Source organism: Poeciliopsis prolifica, unplaced genomic scaffold (genome assembly GCF_027474105.1).
Source record: "Poeciliopsis prolifica strain line A6 unplaced genomic scaffold, Auburn_PproV2 SCAFFOLD046, whole genome shotgun sequence".
Classification (NCBI taxonomy): domain Eukaryota; kingdom Metazoa; phylum Chordata; class Actinopteri; order Cyprinodontiformes; family Poeciliidae; genus Poeciliopsis; species Poeciliopsis prolifica.
This window is the reverse complement of record NW_026562421.1, coordinates 1,470,684-1,493,816: the sequence shown is the minus strand read 5'-3', so window position 1 is coordinate 1,493,816 and position 23,133 is coordinate 1,470,684. Positions and strand designations below refer to the sequence as shown.

The 23,133-nt window shown below is 37.4% G+C and overlaps 1 protein-coding gene across 3 annotated transcripts in view; it reads right to left on the bottom strand.

Annotated features, from left to right (window-relative positions):
- The window catches only part of plekhg5b (pleckstrin homology domain containing, family G (with RhoGef domain) member 5b), a 74,625-nt gene that overhangs the window by 49,343 nt on the left and 2,149 nt on the right, over positions 1-23,133 (bottom strand). For 2 of the 3 annotated variants that reach the window (XM_055056890.1, XM_055056894.1), the window contains exon 2: positions 4,530-4,606. In XM_055056890.1, coding sequence (XP_054912865.1) covers positions 4,530-4,606 — 77 coding nt within the window. Of the gene's footprint in view, positions 1-4,529; positions 4,607-13,684; positions 14,428-23,133 lie in introns of those variants that run through there. The other variant, XM_055056889.1, reaches the window with a different exon arrangement.

The window sequence follows — 23,133 nt, the reverse complement described above, 5'->3', positions numbered from 1 at the left end:
TCGCCCCCTGCTGTTTAAAGCTTGATACGGACAGTACACGTGAAAGCTGGTATCTACAAACTTGTGCCATTGCACAACGGAAATGATTTTTCATCAACTGGAAACAAAACTAATCTGACTCAACTTTTACAACTCATTATTATCAAAGTAACAAAATTTCAAACATTTTATGAAGTTGCAACATAATGTAATATCCCTTTGATGAAGTTAAAGTGCTGTTTTACTTAGGTTTTCCCTTCTGCTCTTATAGCTTACAACATAGAAAGTCTGTCTTAAATTTTTTAACAAACACTCCATCTTGTCAATAATCATCAAATATATAGAAAATATCTAATACTTTAAACATTGCGAGTAGATATTTTTATACATGTTTTTAGGGATATCTATCACATTATGCAAAAACAAAAAAACTTATCTGTAGAAGTTTTATCTTACTGATGTTGATGGTAACCTGACAAGAATAATACTGATAAGGTATTGTCATATTCAGTAAATTATAATTGAAAAGTTTATTTATTTACTAAGGGAAAAACATTACATAAACTTATTTTATATTGTTTTAAGTCTTGCATCTAAATAAAACATTTATGATCAGAATTTGACTAAAAATGACATTTCTAATACAGAAATATGGTTTTAATGAAAAACAGTTTCACTACCTGACAAATGAGCTGCACCAGAACATATTTTCTAAGTTTTTGAAGATGACTGCAGCTCATCTTCTAACCATTTGCTCCGTCTTTATTTACTTTAGAGACCATCTTAAACAGGCTTTAATTTGAGAATAATATGTTACTTTTTGTGCTTTGTTCACCATTTATTAAAGAGAAAGTATAGAAAATCAAATCTGAGGTTATATCATGTTATAATGTCATCAAAAACATACTTTGGACTGTAACCTGGACTCATTTGTGAATAATGGTCTTGAAATCTTTGAATCTCCCATGGCAACCAGTGGCCAATGTTTTTTTACCAATCTTGTCAGGCACTATTGCTGTGCTTCCTGCAACACCTAACAATGTTGGAGGGTCTTAGCGGTCTCAGTCAACTTTGTAGATGTGATGTTAAATGTGCTAATGGCGGAGAAATAACTCACCATTACAGGAAAACAATTTATCCGCAGTCATCGGTGACTAGGCTAAACAGGCTCAGAATTTATGACGGATTCTGCAGCAAGAAGATTTATCTTAGCAAAGCAAAAGCAAGGTGGTGAGCACCACGCAGACAGGCATGATTGACAGCACTAAGGTCTTCCGCTTGGCTCCGATTGGTTGTTTAGCACTTGATTGTCTCATGCTATACTACCACTACATCACTAAATCACTAAAAGTTACATACTGTGTGGGACAGAAGGCCAGAGTAGTCAGTGGCTAATCTTAAATGAAAATCTGCATTTCTGTCCCTCTGTGCTGGTGCACTTTGTTTATTCCTTTAACATATTTCTTGTTCTTTTCTTAAATCTCTAAAGTCTGTATGTGCTGTAAGCTTATGAAAGCAAATTAAAATTCCTTGCTTGTTTGCACAAACTCGGCCAGTAAAACTTATTTTAATAGTTTTTTACTGGCCATGATCTGAACAAGAAAACAAATCTTTTCCAAGCATATAGTAGACTGGAAAGCTATTGAAAATTATTGTTTTGAGTACCCAAATGTAATGAAAATTGGGTGATAATTGCCAACAAGAAATTGCTACCATCTACCAGTGGATAGGAATAGTACCACTGCAAATGAGGTTCTTTTTTTTTTTTTTTAAATCAAGTGTCTCATTAAATAGTTTATGCCCAGATAAGAAAAGAAAAATTAGATAAATAGAGCAGATGGATCAGACGCCAGGAGTCCTGGAGGGAGGAAAAGCAGGGGAGTCTAACCGCCATCATACCGACTGATGAGATCCAGCATTCACCGATCGTCCCCTTCCCTCTGTCTGCAGTCAACACAGGAAAATGTCTTTCCTTAATCTCCTTACATAATAACATCCACCCTGACCCAGACCAAGGCGAATGTCCTGCATCTCATTCACGACTCTCCACAAAAAATTTTTAAAAAGCAGGGAATCTGTCAAGAGGGGAGGCTGGAGAGTCTGAAGTGATTTCATCTTTCAGGAAAACTAGACTTTAGTGTGTCATTAATGTGGAGAGCAGAAAAACAGGCGGTTCAGACTGAGCACTTTGTTTCTTTTTCCTCCCCTTTCTTTTTTATTATTCTTAGTTGCCATGGAGAGAAACTATATATAGCCAGCTCTCTCTCCCAACAGGCTGTCTCAATTCAAAAATGTTTTCTCTGTCATCTTCTCTTCCCATTGTTCCCGTAAAGAAGACAGCAGGAGACAACATCTCGATTCGATGAGAAAATCCTCCCAACGCCGGTCGTAATGGCAGGAGGGGGACGTCCAGGCGGAGCAGACAGACCAAAACAACCCAGACTGACGGACAAACCAGACACTACGGCGGTTTCCCCTGGTCTTCTGGCCCGTCTCCCGTTTTCAGAAACCAGTGGCTTCAAAGGAATAATTCATTTCACAGTCTGGTGACCAGACACAGAGCCCCAAGACTTTCACCCCTTCAAACACCTGAAAGAACAAAAGCAGTGTTGGGACTCTGTTTCACCTTTTTCACTGCTGATAGAACACACTGCGAAGAGGCCAAATCACATCTGCCTCCATCCATCTTTTCTTATCCGAACCCCGAATCAGTGTTCGATCCAAACCAAAACAAGTTTTACCATTAAAGTCTGGTTCAGTGCAGACTTGAACGGAGTCATGGAAAAGTTATGGTATGATTTTAAAAAGCTGGTCATTACTTTGTCCATTTTTAATCAAGGAAACCACTAATTACAACAACAGTGTGCAACAATTACAGAAAATATGCAACAATTACCGACATCTAGTGGTAAAGTGGAAGATTGTTATCATCTAAACTTACATTCATCAACTGCCCAGAGTAGACAGAACTTATCAGTAGACGGATGTGAAGTTATACTAACTAAATGTGTGCACAAGCTGTTTCTGCAGCCAAAAGCTTTACTCAACAACAATGAAGGAAGATGTGTAGTTAGTCTTAATAAAAGATTGAAATTTACTGCAACTTTCCCCCCCTCTCATTTGTCATGTAGCTATTGTAAGTTATTTTTGTCAGACAACTCCTTCAGATTCGTCTTTGTATTGTATTTCTGGCAGTGAATATATCCTCAAATATCTGCCACCCACCCCTTCGAAGATTTATTCCACATTTTTTTGGAACACTTAAACATCTCAAATACTGCCAAAAACACAAAATCTTACCAAGATTGGTCTGTTTGAGGTAAGGCAAAAACAAATTTTACAAAGAACCTTTTAGGAATATGGAGGAGCTTGTTTTAAGCCAATAATTCCTTGATATTTATGAAAAAAGTATTTGTTCCATTGGCAGATCATTGCACTCATGGGAAAAATATGTTGTTATAAGTGAGATAATATGCCAATGGAAAAAGTACTTTTTCATCAATATTAAATAATTACTGACATAAAAAACAGATTTCAAATAGTAAAAGCAAGCATCATCAGATTATTTTGAAGGATCATTTGTACTACTACTAGTAGCCATGTTGATGTTTACCTGCATTACAATGGCCAGTAATGGTATTATGGATGGCAGCAAAAAGTGTTACCACTTTGAGATGAAGACAAAAAATTGACCAAAAATTAGTTTTTGATCAAGGACTGAAAACCTGGGATGTCATGGACTGATTAATACATAAAGAATTTAACTGTTCATTTCTTAAACCTAAAAAAATACACGTCTTATCTGCCGTTAGCGGCACTGCTTACCTTTTTTCAAAAAACATTTATTTTGTGGTGTTCGGTGCAGCCCAACTTTAACATGGGTAAGGATTTTCCTCCCAAGGTTTTTCGAGTGAAGGCAAATGTACACAAAAAAGTTGAAAATTGAAAGGAACATCTAAATACAATTCAGTCTCCAATGTGTTTAAGAGCTAGTCAACAGATTTGGTTCATTTGCAAGTGTCACAAGTTCAAACCGCAGCTAAATTGCAAACCAGTTACTCAGTAATTACAGAATACAACACACTATTAGTCATCGAATTAAATCTCTAAACTTACTTCTGCTGCCTTTCTAGACATTGGACCCAGAATCTGCCCAGCATCAACACAAACAGGTGTGTTGCCTCAGTTAAATCTGAGGCCATAGTGTTAGATTAGCATGAAAACTAAAAGCTGATAAAAGCTGCTTTTAAACTGTCCAAACTGCAACCTGATTAAAACCCCTGAAGACAGTCATTGGCTCCAGATAAGGGACTTCTTGAATCATTAAGACATTCTCTCACATTGACAAACTGCTGCAGTTTGTCTGTGTTTGAAGAGAGACGGACCAAAGATACAGTCTATATTACATACAAAGTCAACAATTTCCCACTCCATCTAAAATCTTGAAGTCAAAAATGCCACAACATCCAAGTGAAAGGTTTATGGCAAACGTCTCACTGCCATGCAAATACGTTTGGTAGATTTATGTCCTAGAAATTTTAGAATCTTACCTTAGAGGCCCTTCGGTGGTCCGGACACTCGGGGTGCTGACAAACCACCCAGTCTTCCTCCTGGACTGGTTTATCATCTGAAAGAGAACACATGGGTCACTCTGACATTTCTTTATGAATATTAACACACTAAAAATCAGTCACTGAACAGCCTTAACTTCCACCAACACACCTTTCTTGGTAGGGATATAAGAATACATTGCTAAGCTTAAGAGTAGAAATGTGTGTGTTTATACGACGGTGAAGTGACTAGTGAAAAATTGAGAGCAGTTGTAAGCACAAGAAAGTCATCAGTTAGTCGGAGAGGCCGAGTGTATAAAAGTAGAAGAAATTGGCTAAAGAGATTTCTTGATGGAAAGGTAAACAGAAGGAAAAAGGACAGGATGTTTTTTGGAAGAACATCAAAGAGAAATAATGACTAAAGGACAGGAAGCAAAAAGAGAAAATGAGAGGAAGGCCGGTCTGCTTGTTGTAGGAAAGTGCCCTCATCATGGGGGAGCTTTCTGCTTTCAACTGCAGGACAACAAATCACCATTGTCAAATAAACCCCTAACATCGATTTGACTGGCTGCATTGAGGCCATGATAAAAGGCAGTGTTTACATCTGAGTCTTCTGCACGTACACAAAAGATAATGTCATAATAGAGACCCTGAGTGCACCGGTATTTATTGGTCCACCAAATGAGCAAAACATAACAGGGGAAAAGGAGAAAGTAAGAGCAGGAAAGTGAAGTAGAGATTGGCATGGGACTGGCAGTAAAGGTGCCAATTGCAAAACTTCTCAAATTTCCCAAAATTACGACAAAAACCGTTCCGGAGTGCCAAGCTGGCTGGCCATTGAAATATGAGTGATGGAACAGCAGTAGATCTTCTGTAATGGAGTTGGAGCGCTTCGAGAAAATGAAGTCCCTTTGTGGCTGATCTTTAAGGCCAAGAAGAACAATAATGCATCAGCAAGAAGTGAATGGTCAAAAATCTGTGCTGCTGCAAACGGAAAATGTCACCTTTAGTCATGCAGTCGGATTTAACAGCCCTTGTCGGTCAGGGGAAAATGGAAAAACCCTGTAATTGGTGCATACCTTTCAATCCTTGGCCTCCCCACAGGAACGGGTCAGCCAGCCTCCATGTTAACATGCTAACTAACAGTAAAAACAAGACTATGTAATAATGATTGATGTGAAAATACAGCATATGAGTTACCTTCTAATACAAATCCACTGAAACTTTTTGTACACCAACAATTACAACTATTGTTCCATTCTCATCACTCACTTTCACAAACAAAAACTTTATTTTGTTACCACAAAAGTCAGTGTAATTTATTTAGATTTTATGCAGTGGCTAGAGTGTGACGTGTTTTTTATTTTTATTTTATTTTGACAAGTTTTGTCGAGTACAGCAGTGAAATTAGATGGGATATATCTGAAAACATTAGTTTTATGCATTTCAAGACTCTCAGCAATGATAGTTCGAGAGTTTTGCGTTTGGAATATTTTCTCCATTCTGACTTTAAGAAAAAAAAAAAGACAGACGAAGAATAATAGACACTTTTTTTTTCAAACAGACTAGAGTGAAACAATGAATGCTTTAGTAATGAGGCATGTGTCCTGACCGTTGGACAGATACTTTTACTTGCACTGTTATACTAATATGGTAATGTTCAGACACTATTCAGTAAATTGAATTAAAACACCCTTAAAGAAGATGAATAGTGGCAGGGAAACTGTGCCCAATAACCGTCATGTACACAAGATGATTCATCCTCGTTTGACATTAGAGCCTGAACATCAGCCCTTTAGACAATCACTGCAATCATGCAGCTGAGACCTAAACAGAAAGTTGGCCAAGCAGCAGATCTAGTCTCAGATCCCTGCCAGTATATGAGCTAAAAGCTTTCTTTGAACACCTTTCAGTAATCCAGCTGAAGCAGAGTCTATTTTGTCTGACTTCAACCACCTTCTGGGAAGAGGTAAGGGGGGTGCAAATGTCTCTCCAGTGTCTCCACTCTGCTGGAAGAAGGCCGAAATGCACTCTCAGTCATGACTATGGTCACTGCCAGAAGGCTTCAGGGATAATGGTTCTCTGTGGGTTTACAAAAGCAGCTGGCTGTAGAAGGAGCCTCCAGCTTTTATGAAGTGTTTCCCAAAGATCTAGACCCTTCAGTTTCACAGCCAAACTTCACAGCTAAACTTCACAGCTATGCACGAAACAAATGCTATTTGGCCTCACTGGTGACATATCAGATCACAGCGATCTGGAAAAGTTATCACCCTGACAGTGAAGTATAAATGTTCAGGGGCCATGCTATGTTTCAGATCAACTCAAAACCTAACCATGGCTAGACGCAGAAGTTTTTCCTCTAATCAGAAATTTCTCAACCATAAGTGCAATAAAATAAAACAGCTGGAGTGATGTTCTTAACTCAAAAATTCTAAGAATTTACCAACTCAAAGCTTTTTAGTTTTCCAATTTTATGGTAGGTTAACATTGTAGAAATAAGAGCTGCATAAGATTTAGAACTACAAATGATATGTGCAAAATCACTCAAAATGATGCTTGGATGCCATATTAGGCATGCTTTTAATATTTCAGGTGTCATTGCTGAAATTTTGGTTACTTGTGGCTTATGTTTTACACCAGTTACTAGTGACCCACAGGTGCCATTTGTAAATCTACATAGTCAAACATCCACAGCAATTTGTGTTTAGTCTGTAATAAGAAAAAAATGGAGGGTTCACATTTCCATCCTGTTCATTTACTAAATATTTATTTTAGGTATAAATATTTGGTTGATAGAATGAATATTTACCTTGCTAATTAAAAATTTAGTTTGAAACTGATGAAACTAATGAAAATATAATTTTAAAAAATTTAACCCTCATTGTTTTCCATAATAGCCTAAATAAATTCAAGGTTTTATAATTCCATGCAGTTGTAGTGGAGCTCCACCATTGCATTGCTCTTAAGTATCAGCCTCAACTAAAGACAAATCTTATCCAAAACCATTTCAGAAAAAAAATGACTTTGAGAATTATTTAATGCAGGGAAGCCACTAACTAAATCTCTGTGCAATCCCACTTTTAAAAAAGTTAGCATCCAAGACTTCAAGACATTGTTTATACATGTTTTACTGAAGTTGAGCTATTATGAAGATCCACGTAGAAACAGGAGCTTTGTCAAAAAAGAAAAAAATAATATACAACATCTACAAACAGATAGTCAACCTCTTCAAACCTCGTTTAGAAGCCTGAATTTAAAAAATATATATTTTAGACTAAATGTTTTTGCAACATGAGTTGTTGAAAATATCTACATTTATGAAATATTGATTTATTTAAAGACAGCAATATGGGTAAACATTTAAATATCACCTCTGAATACATTTTAATAAGCATGTTAGTGAAAGTACTATTGAATACTGTTGTAAGAAAATCCCCATAACCAAGCTCTGTTTTTGACAAAAAAAGACATTTCCATTTCTTGATCATTTAACTTTAGGTTTGTCTAAATTAATAGAAGACAGAGTCCAATCCAGTTTATTTTATAATAACCAGATTGGTAAATTGTATCCCTAAATAAGCTTCCCACCCTAAGTGCCAACTTTCCCTCAACCCTCTCCTGATTACTTGTTTCATTGTAAAACACAGCTCCATCTGCTGAACCTCCATCTTCTCTCTTACTTGTTCATATCTTGCTGACTCTCCTACTTTCTCTCTCTGATGAACTGGAATCCCTGAACTCAGCAGTGCTGATTAAGCCAAAAAGCAAACACAAGCACACACAGCGCACGAACACACGTGACGGCGGACAATGAGTCTGCACACTAAAGAGACGGTTGTGTGTCGCGTCCACACAGCCCCTGCGCTGGCCTGCATCAGCTCGAAGAGACACTGCCCAGGGGAAAGATCCTTTAGGTGCCCATAAGTAAGCCACAGCAGTCAAGGCCAGGGTAAATCAACCACGTCGAGCATTCCACTATCCGTTTCCATTTCCTTATTTTGCATTCTCTTAATCTGAAATCCTTCCTTCAAATTAGGGATTAGATTGCATCCTACAAAGGGAAAACATAAGTTATAATAAGTTGAAATTTTAGTGACAAATGTTCTACAGCTTTAAGAAAAACCCTTTTATATGTAAAAAGATACATTGAACCAAATATCCTGGGGCTCCAGGAAATTACATTTACAGCAAATTCTAAATAATAAAAGCTTATTAATTAGGGAAAACACTAAGCAACAAGACAAAAAGTCAAGAAAAGTAATTAAAGTCATCCATAAAACATGTACATTCTGATTTTACTGTGATATCCTACATGAAGTATGTCTGGAGTCCAGGGTTTGCAGCTTCATTGCGTTTTAAACATCACATTTGCCAACTGTGCACTGCCTAAAATCTGTTATTACTGTGACTCACTCAGGAAAACTGAGCCCACAGCAGTTCCTGTGCTGCACTGTGGAGCCTGTTAGCTCCTGTGATGAGAATATGAGATGAAACACTGAAGTTTTACATTTCATCTCGAGATCTTTTTCCAACTGCTCTGCTTACACTGCGTTTAAATTTGTATGCAAATTTTGTGGGACATAAAACTTGGAAGATGAGAAATTTATGAATCTGGCAACTAAAGAAGATAAGATTATGGGAAACAAAAAATTAGCAGCAAAGAAATAAATGCTCCCACCATTGAGTAACATTCCATATCTGAGAAAATGTGATCAAGTGACATACTGGTAGATGTAGAAGAAAGTTGTGTGAGTTGCATCAACAATTTTTTTCCCTTATGATTAATACATTTGAATACCCTTTCAAAAATATGTTAAATTAAACAACGAAAACAAATAACTCAAACAAGCTGCAAAGAATAAGAATTTCACCAAGTGTTATACTTTATGGTATAAAGGGGGATGACTACTAAAGGCAATAAGCTACTTATCAATAGCGGATTACTTTAGGGTAGAGGAACAGACTGCGTAATCCAATCAGATTGGCTTTTATTTGGGATTTTAAGCTACCCCCCAAGGTTCGCTGGCGCTGAACATCATTCCTGTTCGTCTTCATCAGCAAGGTGGTCACAGTATGGTAAGTTAAACATAGGTTAATAAATTGCACACTTTTGGATGAAGACATTGTCTGAATTTTGCCAAAGCAAAACGTCTCCCTCATTCCCTGAACTCTTAACTTCATAACTCCATGTTAATGAGAGGAGGCTGAACAGAACACATTTAGATTTAAGCCTTTTTTTCCTAGGAATGTTAAGAATGTGAGGCACAGACTTTAGTTAAGTGAGGTCTCGTCATGGCACATGGAGAAGAGCAGAGCTTATGAGTGCCTTTGTTAGGGTTTAACTCTTCTCATTTTCACACAGCGTTTCTATTAGTTGAACACAGTTCCCCTACCCCCAATCCTCAACAAAAAGTAACATACACCTTCCTGCGATGGGATAGTAGAGAAAAGGCTGGTGCAGATGGGAGGCAGGTGGATGGCATGCAGTCAAGAGTGCTGGCATAGAAACAAACACATCAGCACAAAGTGGCAAGAAAAGCTGTGAAGTAAGAAAACAAGATGGCAAAGATGAAGATAAATGCATAAAAAATGCTTCATATACTTTGTTTCAAAAGTGTTCTCCATACACTTTTCTTCTCCAAATCAAGTTGTTTCAAGTAATTCAAAATATTCTTGAAGCTGATCATGTTCAAAATTCAACAATTCTGCATTAAATTCTTGAGTTAATCTAAAGACCAGGTGATGTTTCAATGTTGGTGACTTCTGTGCATTGTGATTTTATGTTTCCTACATTTTGATTTCAATATAATACGACCAATGATTTTCCCCAGAAATCTTGCTAAACCCCTGTGACTTGTCACTTAATTTGCTGAAGTTGACAAATAAAGACAGGCAATACTGACAAAGTTCAGGTGAATAAAAAAAAACTAACCTCAGCCTCCCTGTGTGTTCACATACTGACCATACTGTGTTTCCATTGCACTTTCAATCGTGTCAATGAGACTCTAGCCTGTCTTTGCCATCACTCTTACTGGTGTATACAAAAACTCCTATATAACAATAACACTTAGCCTGGTGGGGGTGCAAGAAAAGCCTGGTGGTCCGTCAGGCTAATAATACACTGGGGGAAACCTTGGAAATATTGTGGAATATCTTGTACAGACAACTTGACTTTTTGCACCTTTTTTAGGATGATGAAGTCATTTAGTGTGAAGACAGGACCCTGGAACATTTTCCGCTACAGCACAGGTGGAGGAATCAAGCTGAACACAGCTCTTTTTAATGCTGAGTATTCAGTGGCAGCGGGGGGCAGCACCCTCCCATTTAGCAAAATGTTGTTGGTGAAAACACATATGTGCATCACCCACTCTCCTACTCATTCCATCCATCCTTCTCCCTCGTCCACCACATCTGAGCAAACCTGGGGTCGCCACGTTTAAGACTGAAAACCACAGAACAAGTGCAGATGCTTCCAAAGAAGGGTGGAGGCGCACTCAACAATTTACAGTTTACAAGACAGACTGCAAAACAAATTTCTGGATAAGTACTGACTCATTTAAAATTTGTTTAATGACGATGTGAAAACGCAAGATTCTTCCACATCTATAAATATCCAAGGACAGTGACTCCTACACTAAGGTCAGGTATTAGCCAAGACCTTAACAACCCCTCTTCATATTTAAGAGGAGTCATGAAGAGCTTCATGCATTGCTTAAATTTCTGAGGTATTTATGTTAGAAGGTACAGTGGCTGGTCTTATATAATACATTATTTGATAGAATGGCCTTTGGAGACAGATTAGTCTTTTTATAGGCATCATGAGTAACAAACCTCAAGGAAAATAACCATGTTCTGCTCTTTCTTGTGAGAATACAACTTAAGATATGCAAGCATGTGCCTTCACCGTGGTTATAATGTGCTTTTAATTAGTGTTAAAAGCACTTGAGTTAACATAGCAAGGTGCAGGAAGGAAGACAAGCAAAATTGTTCATGTAAAAAAAAAAAAAAGAAATGTCTCATCAAATTCCAAATGATATCCTAAAAATGTGGATTTTGTCATAAGCTAGAGTTGTTGATACTTCTACTCTAAAATAAAACAGTCTCATAACAGTGAAAACACATTCATAAGAGCAATAAAAAAGAAAAAGTATATTGCACCACCCGGAACAATCCAGCTGACCAATCTAAAGGAAATATAAAAGAATAAATAAGCCTTTCATAGTGCTTAAGAAAAAACAAAACTAAAATGTGTTCAGTTTTCACAACTGAACAGATTCCCTAAGACAATTTAAGGGAGATATAAAAAAATATACCAAGATTTTAGCTAAAGGGCATCCTTAGGAAGTAAAAACTTCAAAAGGCTATGAGGAGAGTCTAATATTTCAAATACAATAGCTTCTGCTTCATCACTGTCAAATACCTATAATTTTAATTCATCTATATATAAGGAGTTGTTTGTTTTTCTATGTGTGGGTAGACATTTGGATATGTTTTGCAAAGCAGTGGGAGAAAAACTATTTAAACATAACCAACCCCCAACAACCCCAAAAAAACAAAACAATCATAAAGACATAATGAGAATAGGACAGGACCAAGTATGGAACCTTGAGCAACTCCACAGGCAGGTGTTGGAAAATTGGCTTATTCTCAAATAAGACCTGGCATACAGGAAAGAAGAGCATTTCAGAACCCATCAAATAAATCCACTTTTGAATTTGGCTCCAAATGATCACAAAAATATATTTAATACAGAAGTTGTTGTTGTTGCTTAAAGGCGCATTAGGAGATGTTTTTATTAAGTTGACAAAAAAAAGTAAAGGATGAGGTTTGATAGCTTGCAGTTTAATATGTGCCATTCCTCTTGTTGAATTCCTCTAAACAGTAGCTAGAACACAAAGACTAGCTGGCAGAAAAGAACAGGATGAAGGACATTCCTGTCTAACTTTTTTTTTTTTAAAGTAATTTCCCTTTTCCTAATGGCATGAACTGGGCAGCATAGCGGGAAGTGAGTGCCCCTGTACCACATCAAAAACGTCTGAGACGAGACGAGGAAGCCTTTTAGCTTCAGCCATGCACTTCTTCACCGGTAAATATTTCATGTGTCTAATCTCACTCCAAATTTTCTTCATATTGCTATGACCTTATTTTCCTGCCACTTTAGTGAGTTCACTCTACTAAAGAATAAAGCAATGAGGAAAAAAAACTACCGGTACTTTATACAAGGTGATATCAGACTTGGCGTGTGATGTACCATGGAGCCCTATCTATTTTTGGATTTTTTTTAGGAATATAACACCAAGTTAGTCATGGAAAATTCTCCTAGTTGCAGAATTTTACATAGAACATATCTAAAATATTGGAAAGAAATGTAGCTTGGGAAGCTTGGATTTGCTGCTCTGGCATTTGCAGAGCAGCCAATCCAGGAATTGCATTTATGTTCCTCCATGCTGATTGGCTAATAACTGACATGAGCAGATAGTTTCTGCAGTAGTGAAAACAGTTTCCACAGAGCATATTAATGTGCATGAACATATTTTTGGCTATTAAAATAGGCAGCCATAAGTTTTTTGATTGGGAGTCTCAAGTATTTGATGATTTTTGCTGATTAAATTATTATTTAATTGTCGTGTTGCCCTGCGACAGACTAGCGACCTGTCCAGGGTGAACCTCGCCTCTCGCCTGAAACGTTTGCTGGCGGTAGGCACCAGCACCATTCCAAACCCCGCTAGGGACAAGTGTGTACAGAAAATGGATGGATACTTTTTTTTTTTTGCATTACAATTTTTGGTTTGTTTTTTTCCAAAATGGATTCTCCTTTTACCTTTTAAGAGGTCAGGGACCCATTTTTTAAAAATATTTTAAATCGGAAAAGACTTCTTGGTTAAATTATTTTTTGACTTAATTACGTCGCAGAAAAGCAAGAAGCGTACAACACTGGAAAATCTCAAAACAATTTTAACTTCATGTTAGTCCTAATATTTTATTCTGAAATTTAACATTAGCCGCGTCACCAAAAAACAAATAAATTCTTTCAGTAACTACATATGTACCGTCTGACTGAATCCACATACTCATGCTGTGTCCATTATAGAGCTTCCTGTTTCCAGATACACAAAGTCTGAGGAGTTGATCTTCCCATTTAGAGATGAGCTTACCAGACAGATCATATATGACATCCAGTGATGACGACCATGAGTAGCGCTCCATTGTCATTGGTGTGATGGGAGGCATCAACGCCTCCAGCTCATATTCACCTCGCTTCTTCCAGTACAGAAACATCTTCAAGGAGTGGCTCCTTTATACAGTAATGAATATCAGGTGTGTGTTTAAAACATTACCTCAAAACTGAGCTTCACCTGCACTAAACAATAATTATAAACCACCATCTTCACTTAAAACACAAGGAAAACCAAATGTTTTACATTAAATCCATACAATGTATTAGAAAATCAAACCTGGCAACCGGTTTAACCACCGCCTGCATTTCCTGCATCTTTATCTCATCTGATATGCACTTGCTTAAACTTGCTTTAAACTTTCTGAATCTGACCTGTCATAAATGTGTAATTAAGTGAGCAAACTAATTCAATCGATTACATCTCCAAGGTTCTGAGCCTGAAATCACCTTCTCCAGTGCCACCAACAAAGCAATTACCAATATCCATCTATGGTTCTGTTTCAGATCCTCTTCCTGTTGATCCTATGGACCTTTTTAGGTTTTCCACTAATCAGTCACTGAAAAGCCACCCACTGGGCGCTGTCAAGCACCAACTGCTGTCCTCTTTTAATCCATTTAAGCAGGCTATTTCTGACTAAAATTACAGATGTCCAGCTGCTAAAAGGTGTCGCAATCTTATCTCCGGGAGTAAGTAACAGTTCCTTTCCTGCTGCTGCCTTTGAGCCTTGATTTCATCCATGGTAAGGTTTCCTCAAACTGCACAGAACTCTTGTGAGAGCCAAGCAGCTCATGTGTAGGATCTCCTGGCGATGAAGGGGGGGGACTTTCTGCCCACTCCATCGGACAAGTGTTGTATTCATGCTGAGGTGAGTTGCATGCTGGGATGGGCAATCTAGGCCAATGGCTTTTGGACCGGGTGACACAAAGATCTCTTTTTGAGCACCCTCCTACATCCAGAGGGGATTTTCTTTATGTTTTGCTCAGACTGTAAACGGCTGACATTTTTCTGCATTGATTAGTGCCCTCGCCCTTTATGGGTCTTGAAAGATTTATTTCCTTCCATGAAAGCACCAGCTCTGTGCAGAGGGAGCTCAGTCATTTCTGTGGAGGTACAATGAACACATTGGTCCTGTTGGATATGAGAATGGGCCACAGAAAGCCTAGTTACAAAACCCTCAGCTGAGACAATGCACTCCACTAACTCAATATCTTTGAAGGGCAGCTGAAGGGGTTGAAGCAACATGAAGAGACGTTTCCAGTCAAGTATAATATTTTCCGCCAGTGTTGCTGAAATGTTCAAGCACTGCTATTATGAGTCTAAAACTGGAAAAGAAATACTGTGAGAACGTACTGCACCGGCCGGGGGAAGGGAGGGACGTTGTCACACATAGCGACCCACATGTCCAATTTTGGGATAAGAAATTAGAGGGTAGGATGAGAGCTGGTTTGCTGCTCAGCTCCGGGCCTTGCAGACATATGGTAATAATCTGAAGCAGCTTTGAGCGCACTGCTTCCCTTTTAATGAAGAGAGCAGTCGTGCAGGATGAGAATGCGGCTGCAAACACAAGGGCCAATTTCCACCTACTACAGAAACAAAGCGGGAAGACGAAGGGGAGTGAAAGGGGGCAGAAGAATCGGACGGCCTGCCTTTTATCTTCCTTCTTAAGATCAGTTTTTAATAAAGAGGCCCTTTTGTAAGCAATCTGAAGAGCAGAAAATACCAAGTATGTTGTGTCAGTAGTACCTACACTGACAAACATTTTAATCAGTTCTTCCTTAAACAATATGTAGACCACTATAAAAAGCATCATACTTACATCAGTTGAATAAAGACTTCATATGAGGAAAAACATATTCTTAGCAGAAGGTTAGACTGAGCAGGAACATTGTCCAATGTCTAACTACTACTACTTGGATTGAAATTGCTGTTGTATAGCATTGAATGATTACACTTTGATTTCTTGCGGCCCACAAAGAATTTGAATTGAATTATAAAAAAATACCTGTGTTTTATTCCTGCCTCACCAAAGTGTAAGGATTGTTTTAATACCAAAGTCTTCATGACTTGATATGTAAACTTTTTGCTCAACAAACACCAGGACCATCTGTTCCCATCACCCCTACACAAAACTTCATTTCTTATGGCCGATTAGGTTTGTATTCAAAACCTTAAAGTCATACTGAACCTTCTCAACAGAAAAAAATATATGCCTTCAGTCAAAAATTTCAGCTGATGTTTTGCCTCTGCCACAGCCTCTCTATTGTATTCCTCCTAATGAGGCCTCCAGTGTATTTTACTAAAAACTAAAATTCTGATGAAGTCTTTTCTTATGCCATTTGTGTCGTGTCAGCCTTACACAGAAAAGTATTACAGAAAAATTACACTGACTGATAATAAGGCTGAAATGTAAAGTTTGTCGAGTAAGTAAAGTGGTATTTTGTAGGATAGAATATTGTAATTGTCACAAATTCCAATTCTGCAGGTCAGAAAATGTTGGCTGTTGGATCGACTTTAGCCATCCTTAACATTCATAGTTTAGGTGTTAAAGCTGGCAACTTTAACACCTAAAATTGGTTGGGTGCATCATTTAGAAATTGATATAAACAGGAAAACGTGAGTGAATAACAATTTGTTTAGTCATTTAAATATTTAGCAAAAGTATTGCAACCGCTTGCTCTCTAAATAAAATCCAACCCTGCTTCAAATATTTTTTTGGTTTGATAATTTTGGGGGGAGATTTAACCAACATGGATCATCAGTGATTTTATATTTTCTGAAATCCTGCAACATCTCCTGACCTCAATGAGTTTGTACACGCTTAGTAAATAGAAAGGCAAAATTTAGCCAAGTCTGGATGTGAAGTTTCTGAGAAAAACGTCAATTTGTCTAGGCCATCCTGAGGCCCAGACGTAGGAAGAATACAGTAGACAGTTTTCGCATGTGGCCAACAAATTCCTGCAGCTTCTTTAGTGTTGCCCAAGGCCTCCTGGCAGCTTCCTGGACCAGCCTTATGACTTCTGGAGTGACGCCCAGTAGTACCTCATTGCCTTTGTACACTATCCTGGATTACAGTTGGACTGGTGTACAAAACATGTCATTAATTTCTCGTAACTCTCCTCTGATTAGCTAAATAGAAAGCCAACTTGTCTGATGTTTCTGGTGGTTCATGAATATCACAACTGGAGCAAAGGCTAAATCTTAAAAACTAAAAACAAATATATATATTTTTTTTTAATTATTCTGGTTCCACTTCTCAAGACAACTGTTGCCTTCTTTTCCACATCAAAACAATGTACAACTTTAACAAGACTGTGGAGCCTTTTTATAGCGATTGTAAAACAAACAAGTTGCGGTTTTATTTCATCTACTGGCTGCCTGAAGACATCTCTGTGACAGTAAGACTCAAAGAACTGCAATTTTCAGCTCTGTTAGATTTTTAAAATGAAAATAAACTGAAACTGAATTGTTTTTTTTTTCCCTCTACATAGAAGAGGGAGGTATTGATTTTCCAAATAAAGCATTGACATTTTTTTGTAAGCCAAACAAATTTCTTTGAAAATAGGCAACTAAGCTACCGCTAAATTATTGCAGTTAGACAAAAAACAGGAAGAGAAAACTGTTTCTGTATGTCAATCATCAATGAATTGGATCCCCAGTCGATTCCCACTCAGTGAGATATCAATGGTGCACTGAGGAGAAGTGCGTGTGAAAGTGGCTGCAATATGACAGGGCTGTAAACAAGGCCTTTTGGAGTGTGTTTGCGGCAAGAAGAGAAGTCGTGTGAAGCTGAGTGTCATCATACATGGTGTAGTTAAAGGCTTCAGCGTGGCCATGTGAGTGAAGGTTGAAGGTTATATTTAGCAAAAGCAGCACATCACAGAGGCTGAAGTTAACCCTTTACCAGAAAATTAGGATTCAGATCCTGAGACTAACAAAATATATACCTGATTCACGTCATCTCAATGTTCTAATTATGCAATTATGCCACAAAAGGTGGAGCAGCAAATTTAAATGTTCAGTTTTCTGTTATTTTTGTCTCAGCTAAATGCATTAGCGTCAGTCTAAAATCCCCTTCTTGTCTTTTTTTGTCCAATAAGTTTTCCAGAGGTAATCTGATAAGGCTGAACTTAGTGACCTGCAGAGTCCCATCAAGTGACACGCACAAACACAGTGAAGAAAGTTCACTTTGATTAAGAAGTTCCAAGGAACAGAGAGCAATATCAACCAAACAGTGCTGTCCAAACTTTCCAAATGACTCCCCACCCTAATCACACTTAGTTTTATCTAAAATATTTCAGATTGTCAACTTTATTATGCTTCTTTTTTAATAGCAAAAAAAACTGGACTTCAAGAAAAAGAAAAATCAAATTCCTTTGAATTAAACATGCATTGTCAAAAAAAATTGTTGCTAGACTATTACTTGTACTTATTAAACTTTTTGCAGCCTTTTTTTCCCTCAAAAGACCACTAAATGTCATGTTGACATTTCAAAAGTGCAAAAAACTGGACATTAAAAAAATAAACACATTTTTCCTAGATGACAAAGACAATTTGCCTTGTCCAAGACACACATGCAAACACATTGTTTTGAATCTTACATGCTTTGCTATCTTTTTTTAATGTTTACATTTCAAAATATGATTAAAAACATATTTGAATTCCCAGTAAAAACTGACGCAGTTCAGTTCTCTAAAGGAGGAATGGGCCAAAATTCCAGTAAACTATTGTGTGAAGCTTGTGAAAGAATTTGACCCAATTTCAACAGTCTAGAAATTACAAATCTATGGATGGATATATAGCTACTGTGGCTAGTCCAAAAAACAAAACTGAAAAGTTTTTGAAGACGTTGCCCAAAAAAAAAATCAAACCCCCAAGTGAGACCGTTTTAAAAGTGCATGGAAAGTATTGCAATGTACTCCCAAAAGGTACATTTTGTTTAGTTTGCAATGCAAAGAGACAACACATGAACCATCTGAGTAAAAGGGACTATCCTCTCTGACAGAATCACCCTAGAGCACTGTATAATTTAACAGTCCATCCCTGAACCAGTAGCTCAGAGGAACCAACAATCACTCTTCAACTTGTTGACAGAAATAATCCCATAATTGAAAAAATCTGGCTGAAATTGCAGTGGAGGTTATACCTTTGAGAGACCAATAACAGAGTCAATGGGAATCAAAAACACTTATTCGCTGAAAGTACAGTTATTGTCAGGTGGAAGGCTGCAATGTTCATAAACAGTCATTTAGCCATGGTGAAGGTTAGAAGTGTGGAAGGACACATTCAGAGATAAATGGTTGCAGTTCTGTTTTCTCCTCAGAGAAGGTGTGTGTAAGTGTGTGTGTGTCTGACCTTAACATAGTCCCTTTAATTATCTACTGCTTACTTTAAAGAAAAGCAGCTCACCATTGGCCTTTTAACACAATGAGATGCTGGAAGGCTCTTTGATCAACTGAAGTCGTTTCAGGTTCACTGCCTGACTTGATTTTAAAAAGCAAAAATAGACTAAAGTTGTGCATTAAAAACAGCTCAGTCAAACAAATCCTTCTTCAGCACAATCAAATATAGCCAAGAGTTCCTTCAAATGACAGTTTTTTTCAATAAGGGTAAGCGGAGTTGAAGTTAAGGCACCAGGAACAGTTTGGGCTTCTGTTCTCCAATAGCCAAGTGTTCTGGGAGGGCGTAAGAGAGACGGATGGTAGGAAAACATGCGTGAGGAAAGACTGAAGAAAAATAAGCCTCCAGCTGTGGGACGTTTATGCGAATGACTTCATCCCTGACTGCAAACTGGCTGAAACTGCAGTCACGTGTGGAAATCCCGCAACACCTGTTTCTGTGTAATATGATATTCACCTTTGCTGAGCAGGGAGAGCCACGTCAAAAGCCGAACCTCTAGATTTGCATATTTTTTGTAAACAGTATATCGACCTTTGTTTTGTCTGCTGTGCCTTAAGATCTCTGAAAGAATTTTCTCATTTTTGTGCTTTTATAAACAAAGAAATTATTTCCTTCTAAATAAAAGCTATGAAAAACACATACTATTGATCTTGCATTAAAAAGCTCACCTGTTGATCAGGGCTTACCAGTTAAAGATATAAAAAGTACTTCCTGTAATAGCAAGTTCAATTTGGTTATAGTCTGCAAAACTTCTTATCTCAGGTATCTGAACTACCAATCGGTCTCAGTCTGCAAAACAAAGGCTTTTGAGCTTTAGCCAAACAGAAATTGCTAATGGAGAATTTGGTTGAATCCTGACTATGCATGATCTACTCAAAGAAAGACATCTCAGTGTTGTCTAGCAGAAAATCCTTCTGGTTTGATCAATATTATTCAAAACTAGAGCATGTGCAATAAACTGCTCAGTTACTTTTGGAACAGTGTAGTAGTTCAAAACCTTTATTTACCAATATATTTTTACAACTTGTCCAGGAGACAAACTGTCACTTGCTGCATTTTCATTAACTAAATAACTGCACATTTTGAGAATTAAAAAATAAATTCATGGAAACTTTTTTTTTCAATTTCGAAAAAAGAAAACATTTTTTGACAAAAAGTGTTGGTACTATAATATGGTGGATTTTTGGCCATATCACGATAGATTTATTTCACAAAACAGCCGGATGTTGGCACTGGCGCAAGCCACAAAGAAGAGGACAACAGGAAGTACTTGGATGATCATAACACAGCATGTTTTTAATAACTTGTCACGTGAACAAACTTATTCACCTAAGATTTAGTTATGTTTCTTACTTGATGGAAACACAACAATTGCAAATTTTGTGTTTTCTAAACATTAGCGGAATATTGACAAAGTTCTGCACACATTTGTTGTTTAAGTGCCAAACTAAAATGGATCTTTGTGACCAAAACGCCAGAGCTCAGGGAAAGTGCTGGTCTTACGGCAGTTATGGAAAAACAATATCACCAATGGAAATTTTGGTGATATTTGGTGATATTTGGGAAATTGCTATATTCAACACTATTAATATAAACTGACTTCCTTCAGTTCATACGAGTGAATATTCCAAATGGAACGTTGGTAACATTCTAGTTGCCAATGTTAACCAACGACGACCTAAATTTGATGCAAATATCTAAACTCAATTTCCTTTCAAAGTTTTAAGTTGAGGAGATGGAGTTATTAACTACTTTAACATGACAACTATCAAAAATAAGACAGAGGAATCAAAATGACAAGACAGAAAAGATTAAAAGGGGAATTCCTATTGTGAAAGCAATAGGCCCTAGAAGATTTTCAAAAATCAAAACAAGTTTACACTCCCTAATTTTGCCAAAAGGGAATTTTTTTTTCCTTGATAAACATCTAAATACAGCATAAAGCTCTGTCAGAGTAAAATTCACATGCAGCAGTACCATAATACTGAAATCCATCAAAATAAGCATGTTTTCTGTTGGACACAATAGAGAGGATTACTGTGTAAGTGCATGAATAAACTTAATTACAGACTGTACCACACTTTACACTTAGCCAAGAGGTGGAGACCAAAACTACTGAGTCAGTTTTGACCAGTTCTAACTGTGGAGAAATGCAAAGTACTCTGCTGGATGATTTCAAACAAAAACATTAAAAAAGAAATGTCTCCAGGGTCACTGGTGTTAATGAGACTGAGGGCAGATCAAGGCTTTCACAGAACAATTGTGTTCGTGCAAAATACATATTAGAACATGCTGCAGCATAGCATGAGACTGAGAATTTTACTTATAAAAGCTGGAGGGAAAAAAAAACAAAAAAACTGTGACCTGGTATGGCATCAGGAGGAGAAATGCAAAGAGGAGAAAGAGAAAGGAAATTACAATGAAACAATGAAGAGACAGTCCAAACACAGAAGTTTAGAATGCCAAGAGGCCTTGTGCCAGGCTAAAAATCTAACATGTATACAACACACACATGATGGCACACACGCCCACGTTATGCCAGACTCCAGCAGAGAGACTGAACCCTTCTCCATATGTTCCCTCAGTACTGAGGAGCCTGTGAAGATTAAGTCCCACGCAACTCCACTTAGAGAATAATCTCAGTGTCCATCTCACAGCAGTTCTCCACCTTACTGTCATCATTGTAGCTGGCCCAATCTCTACTTCTATTTAGGTCCTTCACAAGCCAGATCAAGATTGGGATATGAAATGCAATAAACGCTCTGCCAATGACTGTTTCCGAGTATAGAACTGACCTCATCTTTAGAGTTAACTCAGTAAGGTCATCTTTATACAGCACAGAGAGAAGACTTTCGGGAAATTGACTTCCTGATGACCGGGTGAACCTGCAATGCTTTGCAAAAACGTTTATAGTTCTTAACCTTTTTCAGTTTGTCACATTATAGCTGTAAGTTTCTATGCATTTTATGCGATTCAAAGTTTTACATTATGATTTTTGTGACAAACCAACACAAAGCATTAATTCAACTCCATAGAAGGCCTAAATGTAAGATTACAATCCACTCTTCTGGTTCTAGGAGAAACATATCAATGTATACATCAAATATACTTGGTGTATCGTTTGATGTATAGTTTCTTGATCATGGCATTTGAAAAATGTAATGTTTATTGCTCATTGTTTCATACACTTATCATGTAAAGCACTTTGAATTACATTTTTGCAGAAATGTGCTATACAAACATACATGCACAATGAATACTTTCTCTTTTTAAAAAAAATCCACATAATCCAAGTAGCTATGTTTAGAAACTGTACACTATTATTTATCTTGTGTTGTAAATTTGCCCTTACTCTGCAGTCTTATTCTTATTTGTATAAATGTGTTTACCTTTGTGTGAATCTCAACTCTACTGCTGTTACACCTGATTGTCCCCATGGAGAGATATTAAAGGATATTCCTATTTCTATGTTGTTTTGTTTTAATCCAACCCTGCTTTAAACTTCCTCACAACTTTATCCCTGACTTGACAGCTATGTTCTTTACTCTTCAGTGATGTTTGTTCACTAATAATTTCAACAAACCTCTGGTGTCTTCAAAGAAGTAGCTTCTTTTATCCTGAGATTAAATTTCATGAAGACGGCTACACTTGATTTTCTTCAGGTGCGTCGGAATAAAAAGGGCGGGGGTTGAAAACAAACACTCTTCACAGTTTGGGTTGATCCATCATGTAAAATCCAAATAAAATACAGCTAAGTTAGCAATGTGAAAATGTTTAAGGAATGTGAATACTTTGGCAGGGCTCCAATGAATAAGACGATGCAAAACAAGGAAATTGTTATAAGAACTAAAGGTAAGGAGGTTTGGCTGAAATAACTTCTAAAAAAATACATTGGACATAGAAAACTGCATTTTAACATATTGAAAAGAGGCATTTCCTCCCCACCCCCACACATACAGATATAAAAAATTTTCTTTCTCACCCACCGGAGGTGGTTCTTATCCTCTGAGCTCAGGTCCTCTACCAGA